The sequence below is a fragment of the Heloderma suspectum genome, chromosome 4 (genome assembly GCF_057233095.1).
Source record: "Heloderma suspectum isolate Gila_16-S chromosome 4, 16-S_ref, whole genome shotgun sequence".
Taxonomy (NCBI): domain Eukaryota; kingdom Metazoa; phylum Chordata; class Lepidosauria; order Squamata; family Helodermatidae; genus Heloderma; species Heloderma suspectum.
Genome location: NC_139461.1, coordinates 316,100,303 through 316,112,249, shown reverse-complemented (window position 1 = coordinate 316,112,249; position 11,947 = coordinate 316,100,303). Strand labels below are relative to the sequence as shown.

At 51.6% G+C, this 11,947-nt stretch overlaps 2 protein-coding genes across 5 annotated transcripts in view; one reads left to right on the top strand and one right to left on the bottom strand.

Moving 5' to 3' along the window:
- Window positions 1-91: 91 nt before the first annotated feature.
- AP4M1 (adaptor related protein complex 4 subunit mu 1) lies at window positions 92-11,198 on the top strand. Of its 4 annotated transcripts, XM_084854621.1 has the most exons (14): window positions 177-336; window positions 543-810; window positions 886-982; window positions 3,053-3,163; window positions 8,394-8,474; window positions 8,690-8,752; window positions 8,869-8,935; window positions 9,647-9,700; window positions 9,804-9,910; window positions 9,998-10,089; window positions 10,185-10,229; window positions 10,322-10,372; window positions 10,533-10,650; window positions 10,827-11,198. In XM_084854621.1, the coding sequence occupies exons 1-14, from the start codon at window positions 279-281 to the stop codon at window positions 11,025-11,027; spliced, it is 1,413 nt and encodes a 470-aa protein (XP_084710747.1). In that variant the 5' UTR covers window positions 177-278; the 3' UTR covers window positions 11,028-11,198. The 4 variants fall into 4 exon arrangements, 3 of the variants coding, with proteins under 3 accessions (XP_084710745.1, XP_084710746.1, XP_084710747.1); XR_014790799.1 differs by having other exon boundaries at window positions 92-810; window positions 10,294-10,372; XM_084854619.1 differs by lacking the exon at window positions 886-982 and having other exon boundaries at window positions 92-336.
- Window positions 11,104-11,947, bottom strand: part of STAG3 (STAG3 cohesin complex component) — a 120,748-nt gene continuing 119,904 nt past the window's right edge. Inside the window, exon 32 of the mRNA XM_084854617.1 lies at window positions 11,104-11,792. Coding sequence (XP_084710743.1) covers window positions 11,746-11,792 — 47 coding nt within the window. The 3' untranslated portion in view covers window positions 11,104-11,745. The remainder of the gene's footprint in view (window positions 11,793-11,947) is intronic.

The window sequence follows — 11,947 nt, the reverse complement described above, 5'->3', positions numbered from 1 at the left end:
CCCGACCAGCACAGCCAATCCGCGGGCGAGGCTGAGCGCCGTCCTCTGCCCTCCAATCAGGGCCCGGGCCGAGCGGAAGCCCCCCTTTCCCGCCTCGGGACGGCCCCGTGACCAACGCCCGGCCCGGCGAAGTCATGGGGAGGAGAGGGAAAGGTCCCGGATGAAGCCCCGCCCCGGCAGGGAGCCCCGCCTCCCCCGGCGAAGAGCGCTCCGGGGCGCGCGCAGACTCCGGCGGGCCCGCTCCCCTCCTCGGCCGCCGACGGGAAGCGCGCCCCGCCATGCTGCCGCAGGTCTTCGTGCTCTCGGCCAAGGGCGACCGGCTCCTCTACAAGGACTGTATCCTCCGCTGCGGAGCCGTCCGGCGGCTCTCGCGGCACCCTGCCGGGGGCGCGGGGCGCGTCCGCAGCGGCCCCGCGCCGCGCCGCCCGGGGGGACGCCGGGCGCCCGCCCTAGCCGCGGCCTCCGGGGCGCCCGGCCGGCCGGCTCGGCGGCCCGCGTGCGCCCCTCCGCCTGCCCGTTCTCCCTTAACGTGGCCTGCCCAGTCCGCGGCGACGGGGGCTCGGGCGTGGTGGACGCCTTCCGCCGCGAGGTCGCGGCGCTGCCGGCGCAGCAGGCGCCCGTCTTCACGGCGAGCGGGGGCGCGGGCGCGCGGGCGCGCGGCCCCCCGGCCCGGCCGGCCTCCGCCGGGCCCCCCTCGCCGCGGGCGCGCCGGGCGCCCCTCTTCGTCCACGTGCGGCGCGCCGGGCTCTACTTCGCGGCCACCGTCGGGCCGGGCGCCTCCCCGTTCGCCGCCGTGGAATTCCTCAGCAGGTGAGAGGGCGCGGCGGCCCGGGCGCGGGGCGGGGCGGGCTGGCGGCGGGCCCTTCTGACCGCGCCTCTCCGCAGGCTGGCGACTCTGCTGCGGGACTGTTGCGGCTCCTTGAGCGAGAAGACGGTCGGCGCGAACTTCGCTCTTCTCTGCGAAGTGCTGGATGAGCTGCTGGTACGTCGCAGGGCGGGGGCCGCGGGCGTGCGGGGCGCGCAGCGGCTGCTGCCTGTCGCTTGACCGCACCCAGAGCGGGTCGCCCGACAGAAGCACGGTGGAAAGCTACGAGCCCATCCGTGAGGCAGGAAACCGCGGCAAAACAATGGAACCTCATTGAAATGGCCGGACGTAGCTGGCAAGGCCAGTGGTCAGAAAAGGCCCGGGCACACAAATGCATCTCGAGCTGCCGGCGAAAGCACTCCATGCCGGGAGCCTGCCTGATCTCAGTGGGGCCATCATTTTGCGTGGTATGTGCAATGGGCCCGCTCGTCCTCCACACCAAATGTGGCCAGATGAACGTCATCCGTCTCAGAACAAGGCAGCCCATATGGGAGAAGGGACTCTCTCAGATACCTGTTCCTGAGCTGCTTTAGATGGTGTCCTAGATCTTAAAACGTCAGTGGAAGCCAAATTGCGTAGTATTACCTAGTCAATGGAGAGAAGGGATCCCCAGAGAAGGAGGTCTGTTTCAGGTGGTATAAGGACGTAAGAAGAGCTCTGCTGGATCAGAACAAGGGTCCATCTAGTCCAGCATTCTGTTCACATGGTGGCCAACCAGCTGTCAACCAGGAACCTACAAACAGCAACAGCACTGTCCCACCCATGTTCCCCAGCAACTGGTGTACATGGGCTCACAGCCTCTGGTAATGGAGGTAGCACATGACCATTGAGACTGGTAGCCACTGATAGACTTTTTCTTCAGGAATTTGTCTAACCCTCTTTTAACGCCATCCCAGTTGGTGGCCATCACTGCATCCTGTGGTAGCGAATTCCATAGTTTAACTCTGCACTGTGGGAAGAAGTACTTCCTTTTATCTGTCCTGAATCTCCCACCAGTCAGCTTCATGGGATGACCCTGGGTTCTAGTATTTTCAGAAAGGGAGAAAAACATCTCCCTATTCACATTCTCCACACAATGCATAACTTTGTACACCTCTGTCATATCCCCCTTACTTCTTTTTTCTAAGGTAAACAGTCCCAGCTGTTGTAACCTTCTCTCATAGGGGAGATGCTCCAGCCCCTTGATCATTTTAGTTGCCCTTTTCTGCACGTTTTCCAGCTGTACAATACCTTTTTTTAGGTGTAGTGACCAGATTAACGTCCTCAAATGTAGGATCCCACTCTTGAACAACTAAATTTCATAGAATAGCAGGGTTGGAAGGGGCCTCTAAGACCATCAAGTCCAACTCCCTGCTCAGTGCAAGAATCCAAGTCAGAGCATCCCCAACAGATGGCTGTCCAGCTTCGTCTTGAATGCCTCCAGCGTGGGAGAGCCCACCACCTCCCTAGGGAATTGGTTCCATTGTCGTGTTGCTCTAACAGTCAGGACATTTTTCCTGATGTTCAGCCGGAATCTGGCTTCCTGTAACTTGAGCCCATTATTCCTTGTCCTGCACTCTGGGATGATAAATTTGGTATTGCCCAAGCTGCACAAAAGATGAAGGTAGCCTTGGTGGTCAAAAGGAATATTCCAAAAGAAAATTTCCAAACCCCCCCATCATTGTAATTCTTTTATTATGCCAACTCAAAGGTCACACAATACTGTGCAAGCTTTCAAGTTCTCCAAATTCTCCTTCAGACAAGATAGTAGACAATGCAAAAAGCAAGGGTGGGGAGAGGGTAAAGTGGCTGATGTTCAAGCCCTAGGGTCTGCATTTCGTTAGTCTTAAAACAGAAGGAAGCCACAGATAGACAAATTAAGCTCTACTGGATATTGCGATGGTTTGGGACCCTTCTAAGGGTTGCTGAGGGGAACAAACATACGTTTCATCCCCCGTTTTTGAAAACATGTCTTTTTTTAAGCAGCTACCACTAATTTTAAGTGGCTTTGTTTTAGCACATTCTGTGCACTGGTGTTGCATCCAGACTAACAGAAGTTTCCAAAGCACCGTCCTCACTGATTTTGTAACAGTCTCTCCAATTCTTTTATTAGTTGGGGTATGTTGAGCTCTGGGTGCGTGGGCATGCTCTCTCCTTCCCTTGGCAATTCTGATTCAACCCATAACTTTCCCTTCCCATCTCTGTCAGGATTATGGCTACATCCAGACAACAACACCTGATGTGCTGAAGAATTTTATCCAGATGGAGCCTGTGCTCAGCCAACACTTCAGCCTCCTTGACCTCAGTACCGTGGGCCTGGTGAGTAGGAATGGGGAGGTTTAACACAAAAAGAGCCTTCTCCGTCCTCAGTAGGGGGTTTCTACACTAGCATGAATGCAACTCTGGACATTCTTCCCTCCCTTGAATCCAAAATGGATTTATTTAAATTTGTTTTGGGAGAAGACCCCATGCACATCACTGATTTAAGTCCACTTCCATATCAGCTTGTATAGTTAGTTTTTACCCCATTTTTTGGCAGTAAAGGTCCCTCAAAGCAGCTTTCACATCTCACTAATAAAAATAAAATGAGTGGTTACAACCAACAAATAACATACCGGAAAGCACTGCATAATCCAAACTACACTCAGTCACACTTTTCAAAGCCTTTGGGGAATAAAAATGTTTTAAGACAGCCTTCTAAAAACAAGGGAAGTCCCATAGCAGTCCTTTTTGCAGTTCCAGTGACAAAAGCTTGTGTTTTGTCACCATTATTTTAGCTTTACCTGGCTCAGCTAACGATCACAGGGCATAAGAAGCTCACTTGGGAAAAGCCTGGCTTTTTGCTCTATAGGACTGGAAGGGGTGGGGGCAGGAAACTTGGCCCTCAAACTGTTTTGGACTACACAGTCACAAACTGTTCCAGCGAGAAGGGAAAAGGGGAAGCATCTAAAAGAGGCCACCATGGCTGCACAGGAAACTCTCTGATGAGCTGATACTTTAAAAGGACATGCCTAGCAGATGGAAGGAGGAACACATAACCAAGGAGGAGTACAGTAGCGTAGCCAAAACCTGTGAGGTGTGTGTCAGGAAGGGTAAGGCACAGAATGAGCTGAGGGTTGCAAGAGATTCTAAAAACAACAAAAATGGGTCTTTGGCTAGGTTCAGAGCAAGAACAAGGAAATGGTAGGTCTGTTGTTGGAGAACAGAAGTTAAAGAGAAGTTGGAACTATTCTATATTTTGCCTTGGTCTTCTCCCACAATGGGGATTGCATTCGACCTAGGAAAAGTAGAATTAGATAAGGAGGGGCTTGCAATCCAAGGAAAGGAAAGAGTGGCTAGAGAGCATTTCTAGGGCCAGATGAATTACACCCTGTGGTGCCGCAGATGTTTTTTCAGCGCTAGTCTGTAATCTTTTGAGAATTTGTGGATAATGGGTAAGATACTGGAAGAATGGAGATGGGCAATTGTCCAAGTCATAAAAAGAGGGGACAGGTGGATCTGGGAAACAACAGACCAGTCAGCCTGACATCAGCACTGGGCAAAATTATAAGGTCTGTGAGTAGAAAAGAATGCACTGACTACTAGGAGTTAACATGGGTTTATCAAGAATATATCATGTTGTACAAACTGCATATTTTTTTTGAAAGTTACTAGTTTAGATCATGGGAATACTGTGGATGTATATATTGATTTCAGCAAAGCACTTGACAAGGTCTCCCATGATATCCTTGTTCACGAGATAGTAAAATGTGGATTGAACAATACTACAGTTAGGTGCATCCATTGGCTGGTTGAACCATTGTGTTCAGAGGGCGCTTATTGATGGCTCTGCATGCTCCTGAAGGGAGGTCTTAACCCTGAGCTTTTCAACATTTCTATAAATTACTTGACTTGAATGACGGCGTAGCAGAGATGCTTATCAAATTTGCAGATGACACAAAACTGGGAGGAATGACTTGGAGGAGGAGGTGCAGGGAATGCTGATCAAATTTGCAGATGACACAAAATTGGGCAGGATAGCTAATATCTGAATATCTCCAGCAAACCAGAACCCGCCACCTCCCAAGACTGTCTATTCCACCATTGAACATCTCTTACCATTGGGAAACTTCTGCTAATCTTAAACTGAAATCTGTTCCCCGCTGGTCCTGTCCTCTGGAGCAGCAGAATAAGTCTGCTGCATCTTCTGTGTGACAGCCTTCAGATATTTGAAGATCGCGATCTTGCCTCCCCTTAATTTTTGGTTCTCCAGGATAAACGCATCCAGCTCTTTCAACAATTCCTTATAGGGCTTGATTTCTAGATGCCTCACCATCCTGCTTATCCTCTAGACACACTGTAGTTTGACAGTGTTCTCCTTAAAATGTGGCACCCAGAACAACATAATACCCTTGATGTAGCCTAACCAACGGAGAATAGAGTGGAATGATTACTTCTTGTGAGCTGGACACTACGCTCCTGTTAATGCTTCATCTTAAGATTGCATTTCCCCCATGGCCCCTTGGCTTCTTTGCCTGGCTGTCATGGTGAACTATGCTCATGGCCTATTTCTATTTGAGAAATCATGGAGGACGGGGGAAGTGCCAGATGACTGGAGGAGGGCTAATGTTCTTCCTATCTTCAAAAAGGGTAAAAAGGAGGACCCTGGGAACTACAGACCAGTCAGTCTGACATCCATCCCTGGGAAAATTCTGGAGCAGATGATAAAGCAATCCATCTGGAAGCACCTTGAAAACCATGCCGTGATTACTCGAAGCCAACATGGATTTGTTAAAAACAAGTCCTGCCAGACAAATCTGATCTCATTTTTGGATCAAGTCACCTCCCTTGTAGACCGTGGGAATGCTGTAGACATCATATACCTTGACTTCAGCAAAGCTTTTGACAAAGTGCCCCATGATCTCCTGATGAGCAAACGAGCTCAAAGTGGGCTTGATGAAACAACGATCCAGTGGATCCACAGTTGGCTACAGAATCGGACTCAAATAGTGCTTATCAATGGGACCTTCTCAAACTGGGGAGAGGTAACGAGTGGGGTACCGCAGGGCTCAGTCCTGGGCCCAGTGCTCTTCAACATTTGTATTAATGACTTGGAGGAGGAGGTGCAGGGAATGCTGATCCAATTTGCAGATGACACAAAATTGGGCGGGATAGCTAATACTTTGGAAGAGAGAAACAAAATTCAAAGTGTTCTGGATAGACTGGAGTGCTGGGCAGAAAACAACAGAATGACATTTCATAGGGATAAATGCCAAGTCCTGCACCTAGGAAAAAGAAACCAAATGCACAGTTACAAGATGGGGGATACGTGGCTCAACCACACTCCCAAGCGAGAAAGATCTTGGAATTGTTGTGGATCACAAGCTGAAGATGAGCCAACAATGTGATGTGGCTGCAAAAAAGGCCAATGCTATTTTGGGCTGCATTCATAGAAGCATAGCTTCCAAATCCCAGGAAGTGCTGGTTCCCCTCTACTCAGCACTGGTTAGGCCTCATCTGGAGTTCTGTGTCCAGTTCTGGGCACCACACTTGAAGAAGGATGCAGACAAAGTGGAGAGGGTTCAGAGGAGGGCAACAAAGATGATCAGGGGACTGGAAACAAAGCCCTGTGAAGAGAGACTGAAAGAACTGGGCATGTTTAGCCTTGAGAAGAGAAGACTGAGGGGAGATATGATAGCACTCTTCAAGTACTTGAAAGGTTGTCACAGAGAGGAAGGCCAGGATCTCTTCTCGATTATCCCAGAGTGCAGTACACGGAATAATGGGCTCAAGTGACAGGAAGCCAGATTCCAGCTAAACATTAGGAAAAACTTCCTGACTGTTAGAGCAATACGACAATGGAACCAATTAACTAGGGAGGCGGTGGGCTCTCCCACACTGGAGGCGTTGAAGACGAGACTGGACAGCCATCTGTCAGGGATGCTCTGACTTGGGATTCCTGCATTGAGCAGGGAGTTGGATTGGATGGCCTTGTAGGCCCCTTCCAACCCTACTTTCTATGATTCTATACCCTGTCCTCACTCTGGACAATCAAAAATTGCCTACTGGAGTGAGTGGGAGGAACAACCCATGTAAGGATCTCCTGCATCTTCTGTGGAAAATGAACAAATTACAGTAAGTACCAATGTTTCTTTCTCATGGCTGAGTGGGGATTTCACCCCATGCTCCCCAGCCCTAGGGGTGGACATGATGCTGGGGCATCTCAGAGGACACTCCTGGAGGCATGGGGTAGCCCAAGGTTCCATTTGAGAGGCACACCCCTGGTTCGCTCATGCATCCATTAGTTGCTATTGGCATCGGTGAAATGAAATGAAACCTTGGGCTGGACTCGAAGTGAGTACGTCTCATAGGGGACAGTCTTCCAGTAGTGTGGATGTTTTATTTGGGGTGAAAAATCCCAACATTCCTACCGCTACCTCTGTTGAATTTCATCTAGCCTCTCAAGGTAGTTTCGAATCTTGATTCTGCCTTCTATGGTGTTAGGTATTCATAGAATCATAGAACAGATCAGATTTGTCTGGCAGGACTTGTTTTTGACAAATCCATGTTGGCTTCGAGTAATCACGGCATGGTTTTCAAGGTGCTTCCAGATGGATTGCTTTATCATCTGCTCCAGACTTTTCCCAGGGATGGATGTCTGTCAGACTGGTCTGTAGTTCCCAGGTTCCTCCTTTTTGCTGTTTTGGAAGATAGGGACATCATTAGCCCTCCTCCAGTCATCTGGCACTTCCCCTGTCCTCCATGATTTCTCAAATAGAAATAGGCCATGAGCATAGTTCACCATGACAGCCAGGCAAAGAAGCCAAGGGGCCATGGGGGAAATGCAATCTTAAGATGATGCATTAACAGGAGCGTAGTGTCCAGCTCACAAGAAGTAATCATTCCACTCTATTCTCCGTTGGTTAGGCTACATCAAGGGTATTATGTTGTTCTGGGTGCCACATTTTAAGGAGAACACTGTCAAACTACAGTGTGTCTAGAGGATAAGCAGGATGGTGAGGCATCTAGAAATCAAGCCCTATAAGGAATTGTTGAAAGAGCTGGATGCGTTTATCCTGGAGAACCAAAAATTAAGGGGAGGCAAGATCGCGATCTTCAAATATCTGAAGGCTGTCACACAGAAGATGCAGCAGACTTATTCTGCTGCTCCAGAGGACAGGACCAGTGGGGAACAGATTTCAGTTTAAGATTAGCAGACGTTTCCCAATGGTAAGAGATGTTCAATGGTGGAATAGACAGTCTTGGGAGGTGGCGGGTTCTGGTTTGCTGGAGATATTCATTAGGGGTGCTGCAACTGCATCCTAAATCCAGTGCAGGATTGGACTAGACCTCCCAGGGTTCCTTCCAAATCTTTGATTCTATGATCACTTTCCCTTCGATCAGCCAAGCATCCTCTCACCTTTGCCAATGCTGGCCCTGTAATATAGCCTCATTCCTACTCCAGCCCCAGGTCCAACTTAGGGAAGGTTTTTTTTTATCGCGTCCTTGCAGACATTCCAGTGAGCACTGCCCCCACCCTGTTTCTGTAATTGTTCTTTCATGTGGTTAGTTTGGAGCAGACACACAGCAAAGCAAAGTGGCCCCCAGTTGTGCTGCTGCCCGTCCTGTCCTGCCCCTGCGGGGGGAGCAGGTAAGGTACTCTGCCTTCGGTCACTAACCCCCACCCCACCCCACCCCTTCTGCATTCCCAGGAGGTGGGAGGGCTGTTGTCTCTTAATGACCATCAGTCCAATAAAGCCTTCCAAAGGTGCTGGTGGGATTGAACCTCCCCTGCCCTGCCTCATGACCATGAGTGGGAGGGGGTTATATCCACCACCACCACTTCCCTTGTCACTCTCTCCCTAGGGTTCACGGCCTCAGGTTTTCTTGGATGTGGTGGAGCGTCTCACAGTCATCATTGCAGCCAATGTGAGTTGTTGATGGGATAGGATTTGGAGAAGAGAATCCTTCTTGTGCTTCCCTTCCTTAAATCCATAGGATTCTGTCAAGGGTGGAGGAGTTGAGTGTTTTTTTTCCCTCCCCAGGGCACTCCCATGAAAACAGACATCCAGGGGGAAATTCGGCTCAAAACCTTCTTTCCTAGCTGCTCTGGTAAGTAAAAGCTGTAACGTGTGTGCCACTTTCAGGGTAGAAACCCAGAGGGAAGCCACTCAATAGTGCTGCTCATCTGTGGGCATCGTCTGCAGAACCAGGATTCATGGATGCTGTTCCCTTCTCATTCAGTCCCAAGATGGTTTTGCCCAGAGGATTTCCTGCCCGCCCCTGTCCATGCTAGCCCCTCTTTGGCTATTGATACGATCTAAAATGTATGCTGTCTGCAACTCTGCCCACCAGAAATCGCAAGCACCCTGCTGACTGTCCTGCCAGTGCTGCGATCCTTTTAGCTGAAGCACAGGCTGGCGTTACCACCTTGCTTTGTGCTACTGCCCCTCCATGAAGGAAGCCACAGGGCTTCCCCAGGGAGAAATCTGGACCTGCTCCCCAGCCCTTGCTTATGCTCTTGAGAAAGGCCAGCGCCATCTTGGCAAGAGGTGGAGTCTTGAGTGGTGACAGTCCTAGACCAGGATCAGACAGAAGCAAGTCGGCCACAACCAGACTGTGCACCGGTGAGGCTTTGGGTATCCTTCGGGTGGCGAGCATCAGGAAGATCTCGTGTGCAAGCCTCTACAGGATGGCGCTGCGTTAGCAAGGGATCTAGACGACAGGTCTGTGGCGTGGGAGGAGGATGCCCCTACAGATGGGGGTGTCCACTGCAGGGAAAAGAATGGCCTTTACTGGGGATAGCTCTGTCTTCCCTTGCAGAGATGCGGATTGGCCTCACTGAGGACTTCTGTGTGGGCAAGACGGAACTACGAGGTGAGTGCATAGCCCTCATGACTCTTCCCCCAGCTCAAGGAATCACCTTTTCCTTCTCCTCCACAATGCCCTCTTATCCTTGCCCTCTCCCCCCACCCCCCAGGCTACGGCGCGGCAGTCCGTGTGGATGAATGTTCCTTCCATAGCTCCATCAAGCTGGATGAATTTGAGCGCAGTCGTATCCTTCGGGTGAACCCAAGCCAAGGGGAGGTAAAGGCCAGTGGGAGAGTGAGTGGGGAGCAAGGGTGGAAGGGGAAAGAGAGTCACTGTGCCTGAGTGCTTCCCTCCTTTGAGCAGCTGACACTGATGCAGTACCAGCTGGCTGATGACATCCCCACTGCCCTGCCCTTCCACCTCTTCCCCACCATCAACCATGACCCCAGTGGCCGGTGAGTGCTCCTGCCTGGACATTACCTGCTGTCTGCCTCAAAACGCCCATGGGCCAAGAACTCTCCCCTATTTTGCCTTGTTTCCTCCCTTGCAGGGTGCAAGTTTACTTCAAGCTTCGCTGTGACCTATCACCCAAGAGGTAAAACATCATCCATGATGGCTTTAAGGTGGGGACCATTCAAACATCTCCCCCCTCTCCCTAGTTAGTAGCGCTGTCTGTCTCTCTTGCAGCCATGCGGTGAACGTCCACATCCACCTCCCTGTTCCCAAGGCTACTCTGAGGTGAGCCAGGGTCTTGTGCAAGGTGAAGGTGGCTTCTCCCAGCACCCTTTCCAAGACGGAGGTCATCTCCGCTAGACTGCATACCCACACACCTGGTTTGGTCTGCTGTGGGTGGATTGGCAGGAGGGAGCTCCCTTTCTCTTACCTGTCTGTCCTCCAGCCTCTCCCAGGAACTAAGCAGCCCTGAACAGACAGCCACCTTGCAGCCCACCGCCAAGTCCATCGAGTGGGTGGTGCCCCGAGTGCAAGGCGGCTCCCAGCTCTCTGCCCTCTTTAAGGTAAGGGGCAAGCAGGAGGGGGAGGAGGCCCCGTCGTGGGCTCAGCCGTGTAGCGTAGCCAAAAGGGAAGGCGCTGCAGTGATTGTCCCACTGTTTCCTGGCTTGTGATGGGGGAAGGGGTCGGGGGCCTGGACGTGTCCTTTCTCTGCCACAGATTTGCCTCTGCTCTTTCGCAGCTGGAGGTGCCGGGGCTGAGTCGTGCGGGCCTGCTGGAGCTGGGCCCCGTCAATCTCTCTTTTGAGGTGCCGGCCTACACTTGCTCTGGGCTACAGATCCGCTTCCTGCGTTTCATGGGGCCACAACCGAGTCTTCCTCACCGCTGGGTGCGGTATGTGACCCACAGCGAGTCCTACGTCATCCGTCTCAATGCAGGATAGACCCTCCGCGGGGGGGCCGCTCACCATCCCTCCTCCATGAGAGAACCATGAAAGCAAGCTTCTTCCAGACACCACTGGCTCTTTCAACAAGCATTTTATTTCTTAATAACAACTGTTAATGGGCAGAGCCAAATAAAGGAGCTCTACAGAACCCAATAAACAATATAACAGAAAATGTCCCTGAGGCCTCCTTCAGAGGGAGAGGGAACAAGGCAAATGGCTAAACTCCACACAACACAAACTCTAATAGGGGTGAGCTGAGCCTGAATGCACCAAAACCGAGCCTGGTCAACTAATGCCCAGCCAGTGACGCTGAAACCTGCTGGTGCTCTGTGGTACACACAGTGGGTACTGTGAAGACTCTTGGGAAGCTGGAGAGGAGGGCAGGGGCCGCTACCCCAGGAATCCTGCACAGACAGACAGACAGACAGAAGAATCTTGCTCCCTTGGGGGTCTGTCTGCGCACCAGCCCTTTTAGTTACCCCTTCAAAAAGGCTTAAAACAGATTTCAAGAGGAGCGGCCTGTCAACAGCCATTAGCCATGACAGCTAAACAGCTTCCTTGTACCAAGGCAGTCAGAGATGGTGAGAGAGCGCGACTGCCTCTGCACCAAATTGGGGGGGGGGGGGGTGGAGAGGAAAGCAATCGTCTTCACATTCACAGCTTGCTTCGGGAGCTTCCAGAGCCACCTGGATGGTGGGAACAGGACAATGCTGTACTAGGTGGGTCTTCTTTGAGCCAGCGAGGAGTTCTTGTGCAACAGAACTGGAAAAATAGAAAAAATGAGGCCAGGCCCAAATCTTAAGAATAAGAGAAAGGGATCTCTTGGGGAAAGCAAAGCAGTGCCCCCTCCCAAGGGAAGGCCAGAAAGTGAGGGCAGATAGAAGAACCCCTTCCCTGTCTTCTGCAGGAGGGCCACA

Bases quoted from the DNA above. Each gene is read 5' to 3' on its own strand.
- AP4M1 (XM_084854619.1), top strand. From the start codon at position 161: ATGAAGCCCCGCCCCGGCAGGGAGCCCCGCCTCCCCCGGCGAAGAGCG. The intron at 10,373-10,532 runs GTGAGCCAGGGT...TCTGTCCTCCAG, and splicing joins GTTCCCAAGGCTACTCTGAG to CCTCTCCCAGGAACTAAGCA. The intron at 10,651-10,826 runs GTAAGGGGCAAG...GCTCTTTCGCAG, and splicing joins AGCTCTCTGCCCTCTTTAAG to CTGGAGGTGCCGGGGCTGAG.